Below are 23092 nucleotides of genomic sequence, written 5' to 3' on the forward strand. Positions count from 1 at the left end.
CCCTATCTTCCTGCTGATTTATTCCTTTTCAAAAGGGTATGTCTAGCCTATGCCTGTCCTACCATTATACTTGGAAAGCAGATAATTTGTCTGGTTTCACAAAATGAATTTTGCCTCTGGATGAATCATTCCTCAACTCGCCCCAATCTAATTAATGATATTAAGATGAGACTTTGAAGTGGACACTGATGCTGGAATGGGTTAAGACATTTGGGGCTGTTGGGTGTTGGATGAATTTTGTATGTGAAAAGGACAAGCATGGGTGGGTAATAGGGTGGAATGTTATGGAATGCATTGTGTTCCCTTAAAATATATCTGTTGAAGCCCTAATCTCCAATGTGACTATATTTGGAGAGAGGACTTTTAGGGAGGCATAAAGATAAAATAAGTCATCATAGTTGGGTCCAATATGATAATATCGGCGCACTTACAAGAAAAGGAAGGGATGTGAGCTCTTTCTATGTTTGCATTAGAACAGAGGAAAAGCCATGTGAGGACACAGGAAAGAGGCAGCCGTCTACGAGATAGGAATATCCCTTACCAGAAAACAAAATTGCTGGCACCTATACCATGGACTTCCAGTTTTCAGGATTGTGAGAAGATAAATGTCTTCTGTTAAAGCCAGAATGAGTTATTTCATTGTGGCACCATAATTTTACACACACACACAGTACAGACAAATGATCATATATATATTTTCAAGCAGCAGTCTGTTAACATCCAGGATTTCTTGCTTCTAAATGTGGCCATCCATCACATTTTACCTGTCCACTCTTCCAATGGATAAAGTGTCACTTTGCTTTCATTTCTACCCTCCACAAACAACACCTCAATGAATATCCTTGTATCTTTCAGAGTAAATTTAGGGAGATGTATCCCAAGAGGGAAAATCTGGGACACAGGTAATGTACATTTTTATTTCATCTAAGCAGTGCCAATTTGCTCTACTGGATAGCTACACAAGTTTACATTCTTACCAGTAGTGCTTGTGAGCTCCTGTATCTGTGTTTGTACTCAGAAAGCAGGAGCAATGGGGAAGCTCGGGAGATCCACTCAATTGGACATCTGTAACAGAATGCACCCTGAGCTTTCCTCATTTCTCTCTTGGACAACCTCTGCCTGACTCATCTAGTGACTCTCCATCCCTACCACCATCGAGATCTGATTAAGAGTTTTGCCAAGTTATTATAGCTCTGGCCCCACTGCCCCATCTCTGATCTCTGGTGGTTAGATGAGAATTTTATCTAAAGGTCTGTATTTATTTGGCCATTTGCAGTGAAGTAAAATACAGAGCAATGCTGGGCCCTGACAGCAGCCAAGTGATTCATATAGAGCAAGTTGTTCCAGGAACTCCCAGTCCAATGTGAGTAGGATCTGAGTACATGTGAATGTCCCCTCCGGGAAGGACCTTCAAAGGTATCTACTGTTCCTCCCCCAACCACTGTGTAAATGCCTCTAGAACATCACTGCCAACTGTTCAATTAGGCCTTCTTTGAACAATTTAGTCATGGAGCTCTCACTACTTCTCTAGAGAATTTATTCCATGTATAAGCAGCTCAACAATTTGAAAACCCTAGGGTCACGCACAGAATACAAATGCCCCTTGTCTCCCAAAACTCATTCACTCCTCCTTTAATAGTAATAGAATCTCTTCTTTTCATCTGAGCCTGGAATAAGGGATAAGTTTTCCCTCCTACTTTGCAGCTATTTGTGTCCACGTGACAATATTCAGGCCAATGGGATGAAAACACACGTGGTAAGTACAACTTGTAGGCTGTGACTCTAAAGGAAAGAAGCATGCCATTTACTCCCCCTTTGCCTTCGTCTCGTTGCCTAGAATGTGTACAGAACATCGAGCCATCCCGAACCATGTAGATGAGAGCGATAGCCTGTACATGGTGAAGTGACAAGATAAAAAAAGCCTGAGTCCCCAACACTGAGCAACCACACAAACCATGAGTAGCTTTTCCCAGTCTGATAATGTGAGAGAAAAATGACCTTCTTTCTTGTTTAACCGCTGCTATTTTGTAACTCAGTTGGATTAGCTTTACTAATATCCTCACCAATTGGTTATTGTATTAAATTGAATTTAAGATGCCAGTGAACATAAGGTACTCATTATTTTATGCACTACTAAGAAAATATGCTAGCAATTATATTATGACAAAATGTTTTCTTATTATTTAAATGTCAATTTAGTGCTTATTGAAAGAGCTCTTGTAGACTTATTTAAGACACTAATTTTATCTGAAGTTTGTAGTCTGATTCATTCCTCCTACACAATAACTTTTCATTTCAAGGGAGAATCATGATGAAATCTTTTTGAAGATCTTCTAAATGACAATTAAACTAAACACATACAGCGGCAATCATGCACACAAGTCAATTAAAAGGATGGTAATATGAACAGCCATGGCCAAGTTCATAGGCATTGACAGCAGTGCAATTACCTCTTGGCCAAATGTGCTAGAAAGGTAGCATTATATTTAAGACACATCATGACTTTAGATTTTTAAAATATAAACTATGTGTCTTAAAGGGGGAAATCTGATATTTTAAAACCAACTTTGGGTAATAACCTTGACTTACACTTCTGGCCAAGACAGAGTAACAGGGACCAGACATACCCTCTCATACAAAATAACTGAAACAAAACAGAAGAAAGAAAGAAAAACACCAGACAAAATATACGAAACAACAATGCTCAAGTCATTGGACATTGGGCAAGTAAAGTCAAAGATTTCTAAGGAATGAAAAAGCTTAGATGAGTCCAAAGATTACCATGTCTTTTTGCCTAGAGAAATGTTCTAGGTTGCAGGGAAGGGGCGGGGAACTTACAGCCTGGAGCTCTACCTTCATTGAGGAAATGAAGCAATGAGTCTGGGGAAGCCAAGGAATCTGGACTTTGCTGGAACAGGTTTTGGAGAAGGGCTACCTGTGGAAAGAGATGCTACAAACTTCAGAGGATCCTACTCAAATATCCAGTTAGGTATTCATCAGCACATGTGCACAAGGAAACTACCTGAGGCCAAGGAAAGAACCACTCAAAAGGATTAGAGGGAAAGTGTTCCGAACCCACACAGGGCTGGGAAGAGTGAATGTTTTAAATGGCCAAGGTGGAAAAACTTCACAGTTCGCAAAGCATTAAAGTACACAGAAAAAATTTTGCACTACTACTGGAGAAAATGAGCCCTACACTAAATGCTGCTACCGTCCTGTTAACTAAGCTGAAAAACAAGGCCTGGAAGGACAGAACTGCTTCTGAGTGTCTTAATGACATGCCAGAAGAAACCTCAAGCATATATATAAGAATGTGAAAATATGAAGAATCAACAAGGTAAATTTCACAATGTCTGGCATCCAAGCAAACCTTGTCAGGTATGCAATTAAGCAGGAAAAATGCAACTCCTAACATGGAGAATAATAAAACTCACCAAGAGATGACATGGTTGATAAAATTAGAAGCCAAGGACACTAACAGTTATTATGAATGCATTTCATATGTTCACAAAGCTTGTGGAAATACTGGCTCCATCAAGTAGAGGCATGTTTAAGGGTCTTCTTGAAGAAGAACCAGAAGGAGAAGAAGAGGAAGAAGGGGAAAAGGGGGAAGGAGGAGAAGACAAAGACGAAGAAGGAGAATAGAAAATATAAACAATAAAATGGTAATAAATACATATCTATCAACAATTGAATCTAAAAAAAACAAAATAGCCCTGGCTGGTGTGGCTGCGTGGATTGAGCGCTGGCCTGAGAACCAAATGGTCACCAGTTTGATTCCCAGTCAGGGCACATGCCTGGGTTGTGGGCCAGGTCACCAGTCGGGGGGGGGGGTGGGTGCGCGAGAGGCAACCACAGATTGATGTTTCTCTCCCTCTCTTTCTCCTTCCCTTCCCCTTTGTCTAAAATAGAAAATAAATAAATAAATGTTCAAAAAATAAACAAAATAAATGAACAAGAAGAACAGAAACAGAGAATATTGTGATAGTTGCCACATGGGAGGGGGATTAGGGGCATGGGTAAAAAAGGTGAAGGGATTCAGAAGTACAAATTGGTTGTCACGGAACAGTCATGGGGATGTAAAGCAAAGTGTAGGGAATATAGTCAATAATATTCTAAAACTATGTATGGTGTCAGGCACTAGATTTATTGAGATGTTCACTTAGTAAGGTATACAATGTCTAATCACTGAGGTGTACACCTGAAACTAATATAATATTGTATGTCAACTAAAATTGCAAAGTAAAAAATAATTTAAAAAGATAACAGTTTAAACCAAGAAATACATGAAAGTAATAGCACAGAGACCAGAAAGGGAGAAATAATAGTATAGTGTTGTGAGTTTTTTACACTATATCTGCAGTAGTGTGAGATCAATTTTGACAAGATACCTATTATAGACCCTAAATCACCCACTGAAATAATGAAAGAGAATGACAGCTAATAAGTTAGAAAAAGAGATCAAATGGAACCATAAAATACACTTAATCCAAAAGAAGGCATGGAAAAAATGGAAAAAGGAACAAAAAACAGATAACATCAGTGGAAAACAACAAAGTGGTAGATTTAAACCTGACCTTATCAACAAGCACTACAATATAAATGGTCCAAATACCACCAGTTAAATAGCAGATAGTCAGATTGGATTAAAACAAAATGAAAACAAGACTATGGGTTGCCTATAAGAATCCCACTTTAAAATTAAAGAAACAAGTAGGATGACGAACGCACACCATGATAACACTATTCAAAAGAAAGCTGGCTAAATGCAGTGTGGTATCTTGGATTGGATCCTAGAACAGAAAAAGGACATTATTTAAACACTGGTGAAATCCAACAAACTAATCTATAAAACCAATGTAATCCTATCAAAATATCAGCATGCTTTTTTTTTGTAGGAATTGATACTGGAATTTAAAATTTATATAGTAATGCACAGTCTAGAGTAGTCCAAAAAACTCTGCAGAAGAATTACAAAGCTGGAGAACTCACATTGCCTGATTTCAAGAATTATTATATAGGTGAAGTAATCAAAACAGTGAAGTATTGGCATAAAGATACACAAATAGCCTTGGCTGGTGTGGCTCAGTAGATTGAGTGCCAGCCTGCGAACCAAAGAGCTGCTGGTTCAATTCCCAGTCAGGGCACATGCCTGGGTTGTGGGCCAGGTCCCCAGTAGGGGGCATGTGAAAGGCAACCACACATTGATGTTTCTCTCCCTCTCTTTCTCTGTCCCTTCCCCTCTCTCTAAGAGTAAATAAATAAAATCTTTAAAAAGACAAGATATACAAATAGACCTATGGAGCAGAGTAGAGATTCCATAAATAATCCCCCCAATACAGAGATGGGCAAATGTAGGTTCACATTTGTTCATATGGAAAAAGACATGCAGGTTATAATTATTACACTAGCTCTATTAACTCAAAAGGGTGTCACAATGTAACTGTAAACCTACTTTTGCCCACCCCTGTATGTAGACAACTGACTTTGTACCCTTCTAGACAAGATACAAAGGTAATGCTGTAACGAAAGGATGGCCATTTCATTGAACAGTCCTGAAACAACTGATATCCACATGCAAAAACACATAAATTAAAAAAATAAACACTCACCTATACTTTGCATCATATTCAAAAATTAAGTGAAAATGGACCATAGGTCTATGTGTAAAACCTAAAAATAAAATTTCTGAAAGATCTTTGTGACTTTGGCTTAGGCAAAGGTTTCTTTTATATGATACAAAAATCACTCCATAAAAATACTGATGAATTGGATTTCTTCATTTATACTAAAAAAAGTCTGCAGTTCAAAAGGCACTGTTACAAGAATGGAAAGACACATCACAGACTGGGAGAACATCTTGGCAAAGCATATATCTGATGAAGGACTTGGATCTGAATATATAAAGGTCACTCAAAATTTATAATAAATAAAACAAGCAATTGATAAATAAAGAAAAGGTTTGAATAGACACTTCACCAAGGAAGATGTATGGGTGGCAAATAAACTCATGAAGAAGATGATCAGTAAGTTTAGTCATTAGGCAAATGCTAGTTAAAACTACAATAAACTACAAAGAACTACCACTTCACACCATTGGAGTGGCTATAAGGTCCTTTTTAGATACACAATAACAAGTGTTGTTGAAGATGTAGAGAAACTGAAACCTTCATATTCTGCTTCTGGGGATGGAAATTGGCACCACCGCTTTGGAGAACAGCTTTGCAGTATCTTAAAAAGGTATGTGCAAGCTTGCCATATAACCCAGAAATTTCACTCTTAGAAATCTAACTAGGAGAAATGAAAACATATTTTCATGCAAAGACTTTTATAGGCAAATGTTTGGAGCAGCATTATTCATAACAGCCAAAAGGTGGAAACATCCCAAATGTTTGTAAACTGGTGAGTGAATAAACAATATGTGGTATACCCATACCATGAAACAAACAAAATAGAAACAGACTCATAGATACAGAAAACAGACTGGCAGCTGTCAGAGGGGAGGGGAGTTTCAGGGGTTGGGTGAAAAAGGTGAAGGGATTAAGCAAAAACAAACAAACAAAAAACTCATAGCCCTGGCTGGTGTGGCTCAGTGGATTGAGTGCCAGCCTGTGAACTGAAAGGCTGCTGGTTCGATTCTCAGTCAGGGCACATGCCTGGGTTGTGGGCCAGGTCCCCCCACTTGTGGGCATGCGAGAGGCAACCAACTGATGTATCTCTGGCACATCAATGTTTCTCTCCTTCTCTTCCTCCCTTCCCTTCTCTCTAAAAATAAATAAATAAAATCTAAAAAACCCCATAGACACAGACAACAGTACAGTGACTACCATACGGAAAGGGAGAGGAGGGGGAGGTAGAAGAAGGTAAAGAAGGATAAATGATGATGGAAGGAGACTTGACTTGGGGTGGTGAATACACAATACAATATACAGATGATGTGTTATAGAATTGTACACCTGAAACCTGTATAAATTTATTAACCAATGTCATCCCAATAAATTCAATACAAACCTTTAAAAATAAACAAAAAGGAAAGAAATACTGATATATGCTAATGTGTATGAGCCTCAAAAACAAACATGATAAGTTACATGCAATGTCTTGAAAAGACAAATCTGTAGAGACAGACAGTATATCACTGGTTGCCTGGGGCTGTGGGTGGATAAGAGAGATTTCTGAAACTGGGCATAAGGGCTCTCTTGGGGATGATGGAAATGTTCTAAAATTGTATTGTGGTGATAGTTGCAAAACTCTGTGAATTTACTAAAAGTGATTTAATTCTACTCATAAAATGGATAGTTTCTATGGTATGTAAATTACAAGTCAATAAAACTGTAAAAAATATATTCTCTAATGCCCTGGCTGGTGTGTCTCACTTGGTTGGAGTGCTGTCACATGAACTGAAAGATTGCAGTTGTGATTCCCAATCAGGGCACATACCTAGGTTGTGGGTTCTGTCCCAGTTACTGGTCAAGTCATGTACGAGAGGCAACTGGTGGATGTTTCTCTCTCGCATCAGTGTTTCTCTCCCTCTCTCTCCCCATCCCTTCCCTCTTTCTAAAATCAATAAGTAGCCCTGGCTGGTGTGGCTCAGTGGATTGAGGACTGGACTGCGAACCAAAGGGTCACTGGTTCGATTCCCAGTCAGAGCACATGCCTGGGCTGCAGGCCAGGTCCCCGACAAGGGGCACATGAGAGGCAACTGCACATTGATGTTCTCTCCCTCCCTTCCCCTCTCTAAAATAAAAAAAATAAAAATCTAAAAAAAATAAAATCAATAAGTATATCCTCTGAGAATTACTTAATCTGGCTGAGGATTAAAAATATATACATATCCTGTAATGGCTTCTTACTATACACAGAATTAAATCTAAACCCACATCACCATCTGAACCCAAATTCTAAGCTGTTTCTACTCCTCTGCTCCTGTTTTCCTAGAACAATAAATGACTTGTCAAATTGTGAGAGGAAATAGATTTTTAATGGTGTTAGTCAATTGAGAGCCCCAAGAGGAATGGGAAGGGGATTAATAATAAAAAAGGAAATTGTGGTTGCCATCACCCTTGTGGTTGCCTTTACTCTGCTCTTTAGGCTTAGTATCTAATGACCCACCTTCTACCCTCTGTCCAGCAACTGGGTCGTTTGGGTTAAGATTAAATCTAAGTAAAAGGCCTTTCCTTTCTCAAATCTACAGAATAGGAATCATGCCAGCCACTGCTTAAATGCACACACACACACATATACTAGCTTCCTTCTCTTTATATTTTCTATCAATCAAGCAGACAAAAAAATACTAAGTACCATTTACCCAACAGTGTGAGAGATCCTGTGGGTGATGGATGATAACACCCCTTTCTTCAAATAAAATGATTGTGAACCAATATAGAAAACAGACCAAATAATAACTGTTATGGTTGAAGTGGAAGTGAGACCCCCCAGAGTCCTTATTTTCTCCTCAAATCCAGCTGTAGCTGACTCTGCCACAGTAGTCCTTGATATATCTCTCTGCCACCCCCAGGGCTCCTCAGAACATTATTTGCAAGCCACCAATCAAATCCATTCTCTTCATTTCAGAGATGAAGAAACAAATGTCCAGAATGGGAAAGGAACTGCAAGAGCATGCAGCTATAGTCGACTGAGTCCTCTAAATGTATAGATTTCTGCATAAAGCAATTTGAAATCCAGACGACTGTATACACGAAAGCCTTCTAGAGACTGGCACTACACCACATTTCTCTCTGTAAACTCCATGCCATCTATTACACTGCTTTGACCATCAGTGGGGCTAGACAATTACATTTACGGGACAAAACAATGAATGCAAATAGGTAGTAAATTTATGATACCGATTGTAGTTTTAGTAGACTCAGAAAAAGAAAGACATTACCACAGTGGGGGGCGGCTTTCATTCATCCAAGTTAAAATTCATTAAGAGTCTGTAAGTGCCAGGACCTGGGAGGGAATTGAGCTTTAAGAAAGGCTTTGTTTAATAATAATAGAAGCTAGCCCTGGCTGCTGTGGCTCAGTGGATGGAGAGCCAGCCTGCAAACCAAAGGGCCACCAGTTTGATTCCCAGTCAGGGCACATGCCTGGGTTGCAGGCCAGGTCCCCAGCAGTGGGCACATGAGAGGCAACCACACATTGATGTTTCTCTCCCTATTTCTCCCATCCTTTCCCCTCTGTCTAAAAATAAATAAATAAAATCTTTAAAGAAATAATAGTAGCTATTATTACTGGGGGGGGGGGTTACTACATTCCAGCAACAATGTTAGGCACTTTCCATGCTAATTTAATCCTAACTACAGCCATATGAATAAGGTATGTTTAGCTTCATTTTTATAGATGAACATTCTTAGGCTAGGGGAAGTAAAATGTGTTCCCCAAGATCACAAAGCCAAGTGGAAAATCCAGTGTGCTAAGCCTGATCACCTTTCTACCAGACTAAGGAACTTTCCTCATATAATGGATTTCAAGCCTTGGAAAACAAACTAAGAGGGCGAATTCTTGTTCTGGTTCAGTCACTAATTTCAGGGTGAAAAAGGGCACATCATGGAAATTCTCAGAACCTTGGAAGTTCTGCCTCAGGACTGGGACTCCGTAGAGTTGTTGGATGACTTCATGAGATGAAATCTGTGGAACGTGTGGTGGCACAAGTGAGGAAAGCATCCACATCATTAAACGCCTGATTTTATGTGGAAAACTTCCAATGAACCTTCCCAAAGGGCTAAAGTGCAGCTGGTATGGCCACAGAATCCCAGGAAAACCACAGAATATTTCCTTAGGTTTTCCCACAATCACCGGGGCCACAGTTTTACTTAACTGTTGATCCAAGATTTTTAAAAGATTTTATTTATTTATTTTTAGAGAGAAGGAAAGGAAGGGGGAGAGAGAGAGAGAGAGAGAGAAACATGATGTACAAAAGATATATTGATAGGTTGCCTCTCACACACTCCCAACTGGGGACCTGGCTCACAACCCAGGCATGTGCCCTGACTGGGAATTGAACTGGCGACCATTTGGTTCACAGGCTGGCATTCAATCCACTGAGTCCCACCAGCTAGAGCTGATCCAGAATTTTTGACCTCCGTAGGCCACAGCCTCTCCAGTCAGAGTCCTGGGCCAAGACAAAAAACATTAACTGGTGAACATCTTTCCAGTGGCTCTTTGCTGGCTAATGTGGAAGGAGAGTGGAGAGGATAGAGGTTCTGGAAAAATGGATTATCCACTCCCGGGACAAACTTGGTAGGCTCATCTATCACCCAGCTTCAGAGGTGACTTAGCTCCAGCACTCACTTAATAAGCAAGGGTAAGACAGCTGGGACATGTAGGACTTGAGGACTGGCAGATCAAGTGAAGTCAGTGACTAGTAGAGATGGCTAGAAAACTGCTCAGATTTGTTGATGAGCTAAGGGAATGGTAAGAAGCAGACAGACCCAGAATACATTATATAGGCATAATACACCAGGTCTTACTGACGCAGTAATTTTCCAAGTATGGTCCTGGGACAAGCAGCAACAGCATTGCTTGGGAACTTGTTAGAAATGCAAATTCTCAGGTCCCGCCTCATATTTACTGAATTGGAGACTCAATATGGGACCCAGTAACCTATATTTCAATGACCCTCCAGGTGAAGCCTAATGCGCATTCGGGTTTGATGGCCACTGTGCTAATGTTTCACATTCAGGGGGTCAGGAGAGGAAGGAATGAGGAATAATTCCAGATTTGGAATTATCCAGATTTGGGGATGGAGTGACATTTAGTCCTGTTGGTGAAGACTAAGAAAAAAGGATGTTTGGGGGCAGGTGGGGTGCAACTGAGAGTTCTGTTGGGGCCTGTTTGGGATGCCAGTCATACATCCAGTGTGGTTGGTTAAGTGGGAAGTTGGATAGTGAGTCTAAAACTCAGAGGAGAGATCAGAACTACTCACCTTAATTCTAAGATCCTTAAGAACAGGTCTAATTCATCTTTCTGGTTCCCACAGAATACCCCAACCCTGTGTATGGCCCAGAGCAGGTGCTTGGTAAATGTCACTGAATAAACAAAAAAACAACCCATCTTTTTCTTCTTCCTCTAGTCTGGTGAGAACACTTCCTAAACACCAAGTATTCGTCCATGTAATATTTATTTGCACATCTGGAAAAACAGCTACTGTCAAAACAACACTTTCATAGAACAGTTCACCTTGAAGGCTTTCTTATAGAGCTTATTACCAAATGCCATTTCCTTTCCATTCCCTCTCCTATGGTTGGCATTGTTTGGCTTGAATTGTCCCTCTCTAAGTCCCAGAGGTCTCAGCTGTCCTGTAACTTGCTGTTGAGCGAACACTCAAGCCAGTGACAGAGAAGCCTGCTGAAGCTGCTACAGCGATGATGGAGGGATGGAAGGAAAGAAGGAAGGAAAGAAGAAGGGTAAAAGGAAGGAAAAAAGAAAGCACATCAATACAAAACTTTATCATAAGGAAAAATAACTTGAGTGTTATAATAAATCTCCCTGTGGGGACCCAAAGGGGTAGTGATTCATTTGGACTGTGGAATTTGAGGTTGTAAACAAGAAGGGGTGTTTGTTCTTGGTCTTCCTTGAGGAATGAGCAGGATTTTACAGCCATGGGATGATGGAAGCGCATTCAAGAATGAAGGACCAGCATTGACAAAGGCCTAGAGAACTGGAAATTTATGGAACAGGAACTTCTGTGTGGACAAAGGATAGGGTAAATGAAAATTGGAAAGGTTCATCTGGGACAGACTTGTGAGAGACAGGGGCATCAACAGCCACAATTATAGACAGATGCCTGTCCAACAGACATACAGCAAGAAATGTCCTACAGTGAGAAATGAGTTTCACATTGTGACCCAGTACACACATACACGATATAAAGCAGAAACAAGTTTCCACAAAGAATACCTATCATTCCTTATGCAATGGTTTGCTGATATTTTCTATCTAGTTCCTTTATGTTTTTATTACATTTATTGGGGTGGCATTGGTTAATAAGATCATATAGGTTTCAAGTGCACAATTCTATGATACATCATCTGTATATTGCACCGTGTGCCCATCACCCAAAGTAAAATCTTCCATCACCATATATTTGGCCCTCTACCCCCGTTCCCTCTAGTAACTACCATACTGTTTTCTGTGTCTGAATTTCAGTTTTATATCCCACATGAGTAAAATCATATGGTTTAGCTTTTTCTGACTTATTTCGCTTAGCATGATATTCTCAAGGTCCATCCAGTATTTCCTCTTTTCTTATGGCTGAGTAGTATTCCACTGTGTATATGACCAAATCTTCTTTACCCAATCCTCTATAGCACAGGAGGCAAACCCAAGGCCTGCAGGCTGAATCCGGCCCTCTACCTTGTTTTGTCCTCCCAGCACCTTGTTTCTACCCAGCGGCAGCGCCGAGCTCCTTGCCCCTCATTAAGGAGCAGTTACATTTATACAGTCCTAAATTACATTCGGCCCTTTCAAGGCAACCGTGAGGCTGCTGTGGCCCCCAGTTACAATGAGCTTGACACCCCTGCTCTATAGAAAGACAATTTTGTTGTCTCCATGTCTTGACCACTGTAAATTTTTTCCTCAGTGAACATAGGGGTGCATATATCCTTGTGAATAAATGTTTTTGAGTTTTTCAGGTAGATATCCAGAAGAGGGATTGCTGGGTCATGGTAACTCTATTCTTAAGTTTTTGCAGAACCACAAAAATCTTTTTTACAAATGCTACTAGCAACTAATTCATTTCATGATATACTAACGGTTCATGGCTTGTGACTTGAAAAATACTGTTATAGGCGATGGGAAGTCAGTGAATGTGTTTGAGGAATAACATAACTCCAGTGCTTTAGGAAGGTTTTTCTCATAGTGTGGATGGCATGGAACATGGTGTGGGGGGAGGGGAAAGAAGAAAAAAAATGTCTAGGTAGAAATGGATACAACATGATAAATATCCAGTCATGATGAAGGTATAAAATGGGGCAGTGAATAAGGAGGTGGAGAGTGGGGCAGGAATGTGAGTCAGATGTGGAAGGCAGAAACAGGAGGACTCACAAAGCGACCAAGAGGTTTCATTGTGAGGGAACTGTGCAGAGAATGATAGCACTAAACCAGAGGTTTAGGTGGAGGAGCTGGATTGGGGCAGGGAGAGAGAAAGTCTGGAAGAGGTAGCCAATTTGAGTTGTGTCTGTGGAATTACAAGGTAGACAAGTTCAATAGGCTGTGGGATGTATTAGGCTGAAGCTTGGAAGGAAGTTAGGGGGGTAGAGACGGGACCTGGGGGATAATATTGAAAGCCATGGGAGTACAAGAGGTTACTCAGGAGAGTATGTAGAGAGAAAAAGAGGAAACCCAGGATAAAAACTTACACTTAAGAGCATCTACTTAACACCATAATATTTACTTACATAATATTTACTTCCAAAATGAGTTTTTCCTAAATGAGGGAAGCTTGTTGTGTACGGATACACATGCATAGGAACGTGGGTGTGTACAATGTCTACACATGGATGGCATATGCACGTTGAGGAGATATTAGTATGCATTTAGGAAGCTAGTGAAGAGCTCTCGTTGATCTAGCAGTGGTTGCACTTCCTTTCTCTGCCTCATGGCTTCTTCTCCTTTCCTTCCTTCTTTTCCATCTCCCCTTTTTTTGAGCCATTCTTCACTTCCCCTTTCCACATATCCACACGCTCCTTTTACACCCCTTGAAAGCTTAAGAGATGGATGGGCAAAATAGATCAGGGTGGAATTGGGGGGATAAGGTCTGGAGCATAGTGTTGGGAGTGTGGTTGGGATTGGGAGGAAAGACAGGGCTGGGCATGGGGTCAGAGTCAGGAGTGTGGAATGGTCTGTGGTAGGAGCATCCATTCCCGAGACATTTCCCACTTCCAGTTTTGCCATTGGTGCACGTGAGAACGGAGTATGCAGGTGTGTATCTCAGGGCCTGTGCCTGGGGTTGTGTTGGGCTCTCAGTTTGACATTATTGGGTATTTAGGTGATGCTGTCATCATCCCTGCTACTTCTACCCAGAAATAACACTGCTATTTTTTTTTTAAACAGAAATAGGAGGCTCTGTTTATACCTGTAGGGGATTTAGCAGTAGAGCAATGGACTTAATGTGAATAATGGTTAATCAGATTATCAGCATTTATTGAAACATATATGCCATGTGAATAAGATACAGTCTCTCTTTCCTTTATGTATTACCGTAGATGAGTTACCTAAACTCTCTGAGCCTCAGTATCTTTATCTGTAAAAGGGGGATAATTCCCATCACAGATTTCCATTAGAAAGGTTAAGTATTAAATGAGCCAGGAGCTTTGAAATTAGTAGCTGTCCAACAAATGTTAGTTCATTTCTCCACTTCCTTCTACCTCTTCCTTTGCTTCTTCTTTCTTTCTACCTCCCATGCATGTTTACCTGTCCATATGTGAACATCAAGTACATATATGTAGTACTTTCCCCATTTCAAATTCTTAAACCAAGTGACGCAACCTTTCCATATTACTGTAAAAATGTCAAAAGCAGGATAATTTAAATCACTTTTGGTGTACGTACATCTAGAGTTGTTATGTCTTGGTGGATTGACCCTTTCTCATTATGTAATGTGTGACTTTGTCCCTGGGTATTTTCTTTGCTCTGAAATCCACTTTATCTGATATTAATATAGCTGCTCCTGCTTTCTTTTGATTGAAGTTTGCATAATATATTTTTCTATCCTTTTTTCTCAAAACCTACTTGATCATTATATTTGAAGTAAATTTATTGTAGATAGCATATAGGTGGGTCATGGTTTCTAAGTCCATTCTGTCTTTTAATTGGTGTATTTAGACCATTTATATTCAACATAACTATCAATATGTTAAGCCTACTGTTTTATTTTTTGTTACTTATTTGTTGTCTCTGTCTTTAGTCTTTGTCTTCTTTGTCCTGCCTTCCTGTGGTTGGCTTGAACATTTTTTTCAAATTCCATTTTGGTTTATCTATAATGTTTTTTAGTGCATCTCTCTGTACAGCATTTTTAGTGTTTTCTGTGAGTATAACATTATACATAATTTATCATAGTCTTCTGATGTCATAATTTTACCAGTTCAACTGAAATATAGAAACCTTACCTCCCTTTTCTATCCCTTTAGACTCCTGTTTATAATATGTCTTAAATATTTCCTCTACATACATTGAGAACATGAAACTGAGATAAATTTTGATCCAATCATCAAACAATTCAGACAACTGAAGAGGAAAAGAAATTCTGTTGTATTTACCTGTGTTTTTGCCTACTGTGTTCTTTCATCCAAGGTTCCTTCTTTTCTTGTTTCTTTTCTGTTTTAAGAACTTACTTTATTCATTCTTTTAGGGTAGACATCCTACGGATAAAGCCCCTGTTTCCTTTCATCTAAGAATGTCTTGATTATCTCTATTCTTGAAAGGTATTATCATTGGACATAAGGTTCTGGGGTGATGATTCTTTCTCTTCAGCACTTGAAAAATGTGCCACTTCCCACTAGGGCTGCATCAGTTTCTGATGAGAAACCTGCTGATATTCTTCCGCCCTGCCCTCCCACCCCGTGAAGGTATAGGTAAGGTGTTGTTCCCTTTTGGCTGCTTTCTAGATCTTTTCTTTGCCCTTTTGTTTTCAGAAGGTTGACTATGATGTTTCTTGGTGTGAATTTCTTTTGGTTTATCCTGATGGTATTTGCTTAGCTTCTTGAATCTGGAGGTTTGTCCTTTGCTCAGTTTGCAAAGTTTTTATCCACTATTTCTTTAAGTACTTTTCCAGTCCTGCCCTCTTTCTTCTCTGAGATTTTGTTGACATGAATGTTAACATGAATATAACTATTAACATGAATGTAAATAGTCCCACAGGTCTGGAGGCTCTGCTCAATGCTTTCTTTTTTATCTTCTTCTTTTTTAAAATCTAATTTCCCCACTACTCAGATTGGGTGATTTCTATTGTTTTATATTTAAGTTGTCTGATTATTTTCTCTGAATCCCCCATCTTTCTGTTGAGCAAGATTTTAGACAATGGAATACTACTCAGCCATAAGAAAAGATGAAATACTACCATTTGCAACAACATGGATGGACCTTGAGAATATCATGCTAAGCGAAATAAGTCAGATAGAAAATGTTAAGGTCCATATGATTCACTCATATGTGGGATATAAAAGCAGCAAATGAACAAACAAGACAAACAAATAAATAAACAACAGTAGGGTGGTTACCAGAGGGAAGGGAGAGTTAGTAAAGGGTAAAGGGGTCAAATATATGGTGAGGAAGATGATTTGACTTTGGGTGGTGGGCACACAATGCAATATACCGATCGTGTATCATAGAAATGGACACTTTAAACCTGTATGACCTTATTAACCAATGTCACCCTGATAAATTTAGTTTAAAGAAAAGATTTTAGCGCTGTTCGTGTGGTTCAGTGGATTGAGTGCCGGCCTGAGAACCAAAGGTTCACCAGTTCGATTCCCAGTCAGGGCCTATGCCTGAGCTGCAGGCTGGATCCCCAGTTGGGGGCCAGTAGAAGTCTAGGTTCTTCACTGGGTCTCTGACATCCAGGTTGGGGATGAGTTCAGCCCTCTCTCTAGGCCTCTGATGATCCCATTCCAGGTATTAGTGGTAAGAATGCCTGGTTTGAAACTGGTGAGGGTACAAGTCATACACCCCATTTGGTCTTCATGGGGAGGGATCACTTTTCCTTGCTCCCAACTATTCCTTCTCTTGGGCTTGGGCAAGGGCTTCTTTAAAGTCTAGTGAGAGTAAAAGTTTAGGCTTTCCACTTGCATACCTAATCTTTTCTGACCTGGGCCGGTTCACCCCTCCTTTGGCAACCTGGTGGCCCCCGGCTCCCAGGAGGTCACCACATTGATGCCGAACTTAGTGTGGACACCGGATCAGCATAGCAAACTATAGCCCAGAACTCCTGGGCTCAAGCAATACTCCTGCCTCAGCCTCCTGAGTAGCTGGGACTACAGGTGCAGGCCACTGTGCCAGGCTGCATACCTAATCTTCTTATTAGCTACATTGTTAGCATGACAGCTGGCCTTTTCCTGCACCAAGTTACCTCACTCTTTATCTCCTGATGCTTTTGCAGAAAAAAACTGAAGCATGCCCCTCTCTCCATCCTTTCTCAGACTCTCTATGAGACAGAGTGGGAAGACCAGAGCCTCTGCATGCAGATTGACTGGGTCCCTATTAAAATCTGGCATTTTCAAGCTGTTTGGCTCTGGAAGTTACTTAAATTTTCTGAGCCTCCGTTTTCCCAGTTGTAAAGGAGGTGTTGGAAGCTCTCAGGTCTCTTACTGAAATGAGCAATAGAAAGTCAAAGGGCTTGACACACCAGGGGTTCAATAAACAATAGTTCCCTTCCTTTTACTCCCTTGCAGAAGTAAAGATACAACTCCTCCAAAGGACAAAAAATGTCAAAGTGCATCCCCACTGCCATAAAGTGGAGTCTTATTCTAGGCATTCACTCCAACGGTTAAATCTCTTGGTCACACAGTCTTACTTCTTAAATTGACACACTTGATATCCTCCCCTCTTTTTCTGTAGGTTGCTGGAAAACACTAAAGGGAGACAGCTGGATGCCCCCATGCCACCCTCAGAATGAAGGTGGAAGCTGGGGCAGGAGGTGGGCAGTGCTCTGGCAGAGGAGGGCAGGTGAAGGAAGGCCTGGTACCAGCCCCGGCTGTCTAGGGGCCGGGTGCTATTGTGTTCTGAGCAAGGACAACATCATCGCCTAGCCAAAGCCACTCCCAGAGGGAAGGAGGGGTTGGGGGGCACAGGCAACTCCCACTTTTCCTGCTTGCCCCTTAATCTCTGGCGCCTCAGAGCAGCTGGTGAGATCTTACCAACTGATGCGGGACTTCCTCCCCAGTCTCCATCGCTCCCATCCCCCTACTGGAGCACGGGATAGGAGGGGAAGAAAGTGGTGAATGAGTGAAAGCAAATACACACGCGCGAGCATTCGCCATCCTCCCAATCCTAGCCGGCTTGGATTCCTCAGCACTCCCAGCCAGCAGTTCCTGGAAGCCGCCAGCAGCCCCAACGCGCTACACCCTGCTCTCAAAACGCTCACCCATGCTCCAGGTCCTGAAGTTCAATGGGCGACTGGAAAAAAATCTCGACACCTAAAGAGCAAGGAGCCAAGTACACCTTGGAGCAAACAAACACTGAAAAAAATAATGGGTCCAAGAATGCCGTCCCCCAACTCCCACCCCAAGAAGATAAAAGTATCTTGGGATCAACAGCCCCCTCCTTCCACCGTGTGTCTCCATCTGGCTTTCTCAGCCACATCTGGCGAGGTCTCTCTTCATCAGTCACTCTGTTTCTCTGTCTCTCTCTAGTCTGTCTCAGCTCTTTCCAGCCTCCTTCCCATCCTTGAATTCCGTGGTGTATGGGCTCCTTTCCCACCCCCCCTCAGCAAGTAGCCCAACAATAGGTACTTTACAAGGTAACTCAGCCCTCTCCCTCAGCGAGGGATGGGGGCGGCTTCAAGGGGGCCTGGGGCGCTGCAACGTTCCACTTACCTGATCTCTTTGATGCTTTCCAATTTGCACATTATTTCTTGCTCATCTGCCATGCTTTTCACTTTCAATTTCACGTCTCGAGAAATGAACAAACACACAAATCCAAGGGATACAATAGACACAATGTAATCACCTCCTCCCGGCATTGGGCTCTGAGTCTGTGCGGTAGGGACTCGAAGAAGGCCTGGGAGCTGTAGTCGCAACTCTCAGGCCAGCCAGGCAGCCCGGCTTCCTGCAGGACTACAAATCCCAGAAGGCCAAGCGAGACACGCCTGTTTCTTTTCCTGCAGCCGCACTTTAAATCAATTTGTCACAGATAATTATGTCAAAGGTTGTGCAGAGTGCAAGGGAATGGCAAGAACTGAGTGAAGGGGGCTGAAAATGAGGAGTTATTGCTTAATGAATACATATTTTCTGTTTGTGGGGTGATGAAAAAGCTTTTAAAATAGTGGTAATGGTTGCACAGCATTGTTAAAGTAAGTAATGCCTCTGAATTGTGTGCATTGTATACGTCACAATGGTTCAATTGCATATTTATGTTATATATATTTACCACAATTGAACTAATTTAAAAATGAATTTCCTTGTATCTTTCTTTCATGAATTAAAACCCAGCACTAGAAGAATCCCAAATCACAGCAATGAAGACTTACTGATTGCGTAGTAGAAAGAGTCGGCCTCTCGTCAGTCAATAAGAATTTAAAGTATATTTAAATGAACCTAAGTGATTGAACTGAGAACTTTGGGCTTGAGAGGTATCCCGTAGCATACTGCCTGTGCCCTGGTGCCCACTCGATCAATCAAAAAATATTCACTGTGCACACTCTGTATGCTCTCCCTGGATAATTCATTTACTTCCGTGGTTTCATGACTATTTGTATGTTCGTGACCTCTAAATCATTACTTCCAGCTTAGAACTCTCTAACTTCAGATTCATTTATCCAACTGCTTTCTGGCCATCTTCATCTAGATATTCTATAGCCTCCTCACATTCAACATATCCAAAATTCATCCCTTATGTTCTCCCCTGACACACATTTACCCATCTTCCCCTCCTGAATAACAGTGACTATACCTGACTGGGGTCCAGAAATAGAAAGCATATCAGTTATTTACACAAATATTATAATAAAAAAATTGAAGCCCTGGCTGGTGTGGCTCAGTGGATCAAGTGGCAACCCGCAAACCAAAGAGTAACTAGGTCAATTCCCGGTCAGGTCACATGCCTGGGTTGCAGGCCAGGTCCCCAGTGGGCACGCAAGAGGCAACCACACAGTGATGTTTCTCTCCCTCTCTTTCTCCCTCCCTTCCCCTCTCTAAAAATAAATAAATAAAAATCTTCTTAAAAATTGAAAAGGCAAAAAAACAGAGACACTGAAGTATCACAGAGAACGTAACTGCAGTAGGCAGCTAAAATCTCTAGGGATGGAGGAATAAAGAAAATAAGTTGGGATTATTAGACTTTGGAAACTTAAAGGAAGAGTTCTGGGAAGCTGAGACCCAGTTTCCTGAGCAGGTTACACTGATGCTGGGGTCTCTGAGGGAACATATGAGACTGGCTCTTAGAATTCTGGTAGTGTGGCAGAAACTGAAGACTGGAACCAATGACTACTGCAACCAACCACTACAGACTAGTGAAAGTCCATTGCTGGAGCAACATGAGCAGGAACAGAAATCATAACAAGAAGGAAAAGTCGCTTCTCCCTGTGCCAGACTTGCAGTATCTTTATAGTACACCCCATTTGTGAAACCTAACAGAAAGACAGTGGCAAAAGAAAATTTGGTTTGCAGTGTCCCAGTTCATAAAGAAGAATATAAGGGTGAAACCTGTGCAAAGGTGAGTTTGGAGCTGAGAGATAATAACCAGCATGGTATCAATGATCTCCATCAAAACACCTGTATCCACTCTCTACTGATAGACACGGGGGCTGCTTCCAAATCTGGGCAATTGTAAATAATGCTGCAATGAACATAAGGGTGCATAAAGTCCTTCAAATTAGTGTTTCGGATTTCTTGGAGTAAATACCCAGAGCTGTAATTGTTGGGTCATAAGGCAGTTTCATTTTTAATTTTTTGAGGTAACTCCACACTGTTTTCCACAGTGGCTGCAGCAGTCTGCATTCCCACCAACTGTGCACTAGGGTTCCCTTTCCTCCACAGCCTCACCAACACTTGTTGTTTGTTGATTTTGATGGTAGTCATTCTGTTCATGAGTTTTTTCTTTTTTTCTTTTTTGCTCAATTCCTCCACTCCCACACCTAGCCCCCAGCCCCGATAGCTGTCAGTCTGCTCTCTATGAGTCTGTCTCTATTTCACTTGTTAGTTCATTTTGTTCATTAAATTCCACACATGAGTGAAATAATGTGGTACTCGTCTTTCTCTGACTGGCTTTTTTCACTTAGCATAATGCTCCCCAGGTCCACCCATGCTGTCATAAAGTGTAAGATTTCCTTTATTAAGGCTGACTAGTATTCCATTGTGTTAATGTAAATGGAGATGGACGGAGATGTGACTTAGGGTGGTGAGCACACAATACGGTGTACAGATGATGTGGTGTAGAATTGTGCACCTGAACCCTGTATGATTTTGTTAACCAATGTCACCCCAATAAAATCAATTTTTAGAAAGTAAAAAAAAAAATCTGTATCAAGGAGGTTTCTTTGGTTGCAAGCAACAGAAAATGCCCCTGGCTAATTTAAGTAAAAGGGAAATGAAAGGCTACCTGAGGGATAAAGAATCAATGGGAAGTCTGCAAAAGTATAAGAACTAGGGTAGCTCCAGGGACCAGATAGCAAGAGCTATCAGTTGACTGAATCAACTCCAGATATTTTTCCCACATCCAACTGCTTCACTTTATTCGAGTTCTATAGTTTCAGAAGACAGTGTAATTGACCGAGCTTTGGTCATGAACCTACCCTTTAGCTGGGGTGGGGGGATGGTGAACATTTCCCTTGATTGATAATCTTACCAAGTCTACACACAATGATGTAGAGAGGCCATTTAAAAAATATAAAATGAGAGTGATACTACCAAAGGAAGGGGGAAATGGATGCTGAGTAACAAAAATACCCCCACAAAGTTTAACTAGAGCACCCAAAAGAGAAACCCATTGACTCTTGTTCTCATTTTCAATAAGACCTCAAGTTTGGTCATTATTCCTCTTTCAGATCTTTTGAATGCACCCACTTCTATCTACCTTGACTCCCATTACCTTAATTCAAGCCCCATCAGCTCACATCTGGGTTAATGCAACACTCGCCAGTCTTGCTTACCTGCTCTTTCTTGCTTTCATTGCATTCCCCACGCAGTTGTCAGAGCAGTCCCTCTAAAATGCTAATCTTATTTATGCCCTTCTGGTAGTCAAGTAACTCACCTGGTTCTGTCTAATCCCTTTTCTGGTGCCCATAAAATCCCATCTAAATCTCCTATGCCTCTCAGGAAAAAATTCAGAGTGTCTGATTTGTTGGCTTTTGCCTAACTGTCTAGCTTCATTTCATATCACTTCCCAGAATACCCCTTATTTCAGCCACAAGTAACTACTTTTTAATTTTTTTATTATTTTTTTTGTAACTACTTTTTTATTACATGGGACATTCAAACAGAATTAGACTCCATTAAGACACCATCCTGGAAAGGGTCTTACCTTGTTTAGCATTTCTGGGAGTCAGAATCTTGGCATTAATGGTAAGGAACGTTCTATATGTTAGGAGATAATTCATAATGGGTCTCTCACACCTCTGCACATTTTGCAAGCAGAGGTGCTAATGGCCTTTTTGCTTTCAACTATCTTTTCAAGGATGATTTCATGGAGAAAACCTTGCAAAGTAGAGATAGTGTCTTCCTCCAGAGCAAAGAGCAGCTTGGTTTACTGTTCAGTATAATAAAGGAAATGTCTCCCTCCAAGACAAAAGTCAGGCAGGTTTGCTCACTTCCCATTATAAAAGATCAGGTTCCCTAACAAAGCTCAGGGTTCCTCATTTTGACACAAACCCATTACATGTGCAACATACACCCGAGTCCCTCTGCGTGACCCCTGTGGGACTTCGGTGGCATGGAGAAACAACATAAACAGGCTGTTCGTGCTGCTTGCTGTGCTGTGAGTAATAAACTCCTTTGTCTTTAACCCAGTAGTCTGCTGTCAGCACCTAGGAAATTGTGCCAAGGTAACTTATCTTGCAAAATATGGTAAAATTCTCAGACTCTTCATGGTTCTTGACAGTCTAGGGAGGAAAGTGTGGAGGGGTCACATTTAATTCTAAAATTTGCAAAGACAGCAAAGGAACATGTTGAGAATTATTGAACCCATATTTGTGAATTAAAAATGTGAATTTTAATTATCCATTAACCTAAGCTGATGTGTTAAAATACATTAAAAAGTGTATCAAATTCCAAGTGCTCATCGTTCACAAATTAGTATATACCCATAGCTTCTCTTTTGGTCCTATGTAAATCTCTTCTCTTTGATCTGGTTCTGTTAACCTTTACCTTGAAATCGGTTGTCTTATTACTTCAGGATCCTTATTATTATTTGCTTCTCTGTTCATACGTGTAATAGATAT

The 23092-nt window shown here is 40.9% G+C and overlaps 1 protein-coding gene across 2 annotated transcripts in view; it reads right to left on the reverse strand.

Moving 5' to 3' along the window:
* The window catches only part of ZC4H2 (zinc finger C4H2-type containing), a 31086-nt gene extending 12352 nt beyond the window's left edge, over positions 1-18734 (reverse strand). For both annotated transcript variants that reach the window (XM_024555260.3, XM_024555258.3), the window contains exon 1: positions 18534-18734. In XM_024555260.3, the coding sequence (XP_024411028.1) occupies positions 18534-18679 (146 nt within the window). In that variant the 5' untranslated portion in view covers positions 18680-18734. The remainder of the gene's footprint in view (positions 1-18533) is intronic.
* Positions 18735-23092: the final 4358 nt, after the last annotated feature.

This window comes from Desmodus rotundus, chromosome X (assembly GCF_022682495.2).
Source record: "Desmodus rotundus isolate HL8 chromosome X, HLdesRot8A.1, whole genome shotgun sequence".
Taxonomy (NCBI): Eukaryota; Metazoa; Chordata; class Mammalia; order Chiroptera; family Phyllostomidae; genus Desmodus; species Desmodus rotundus.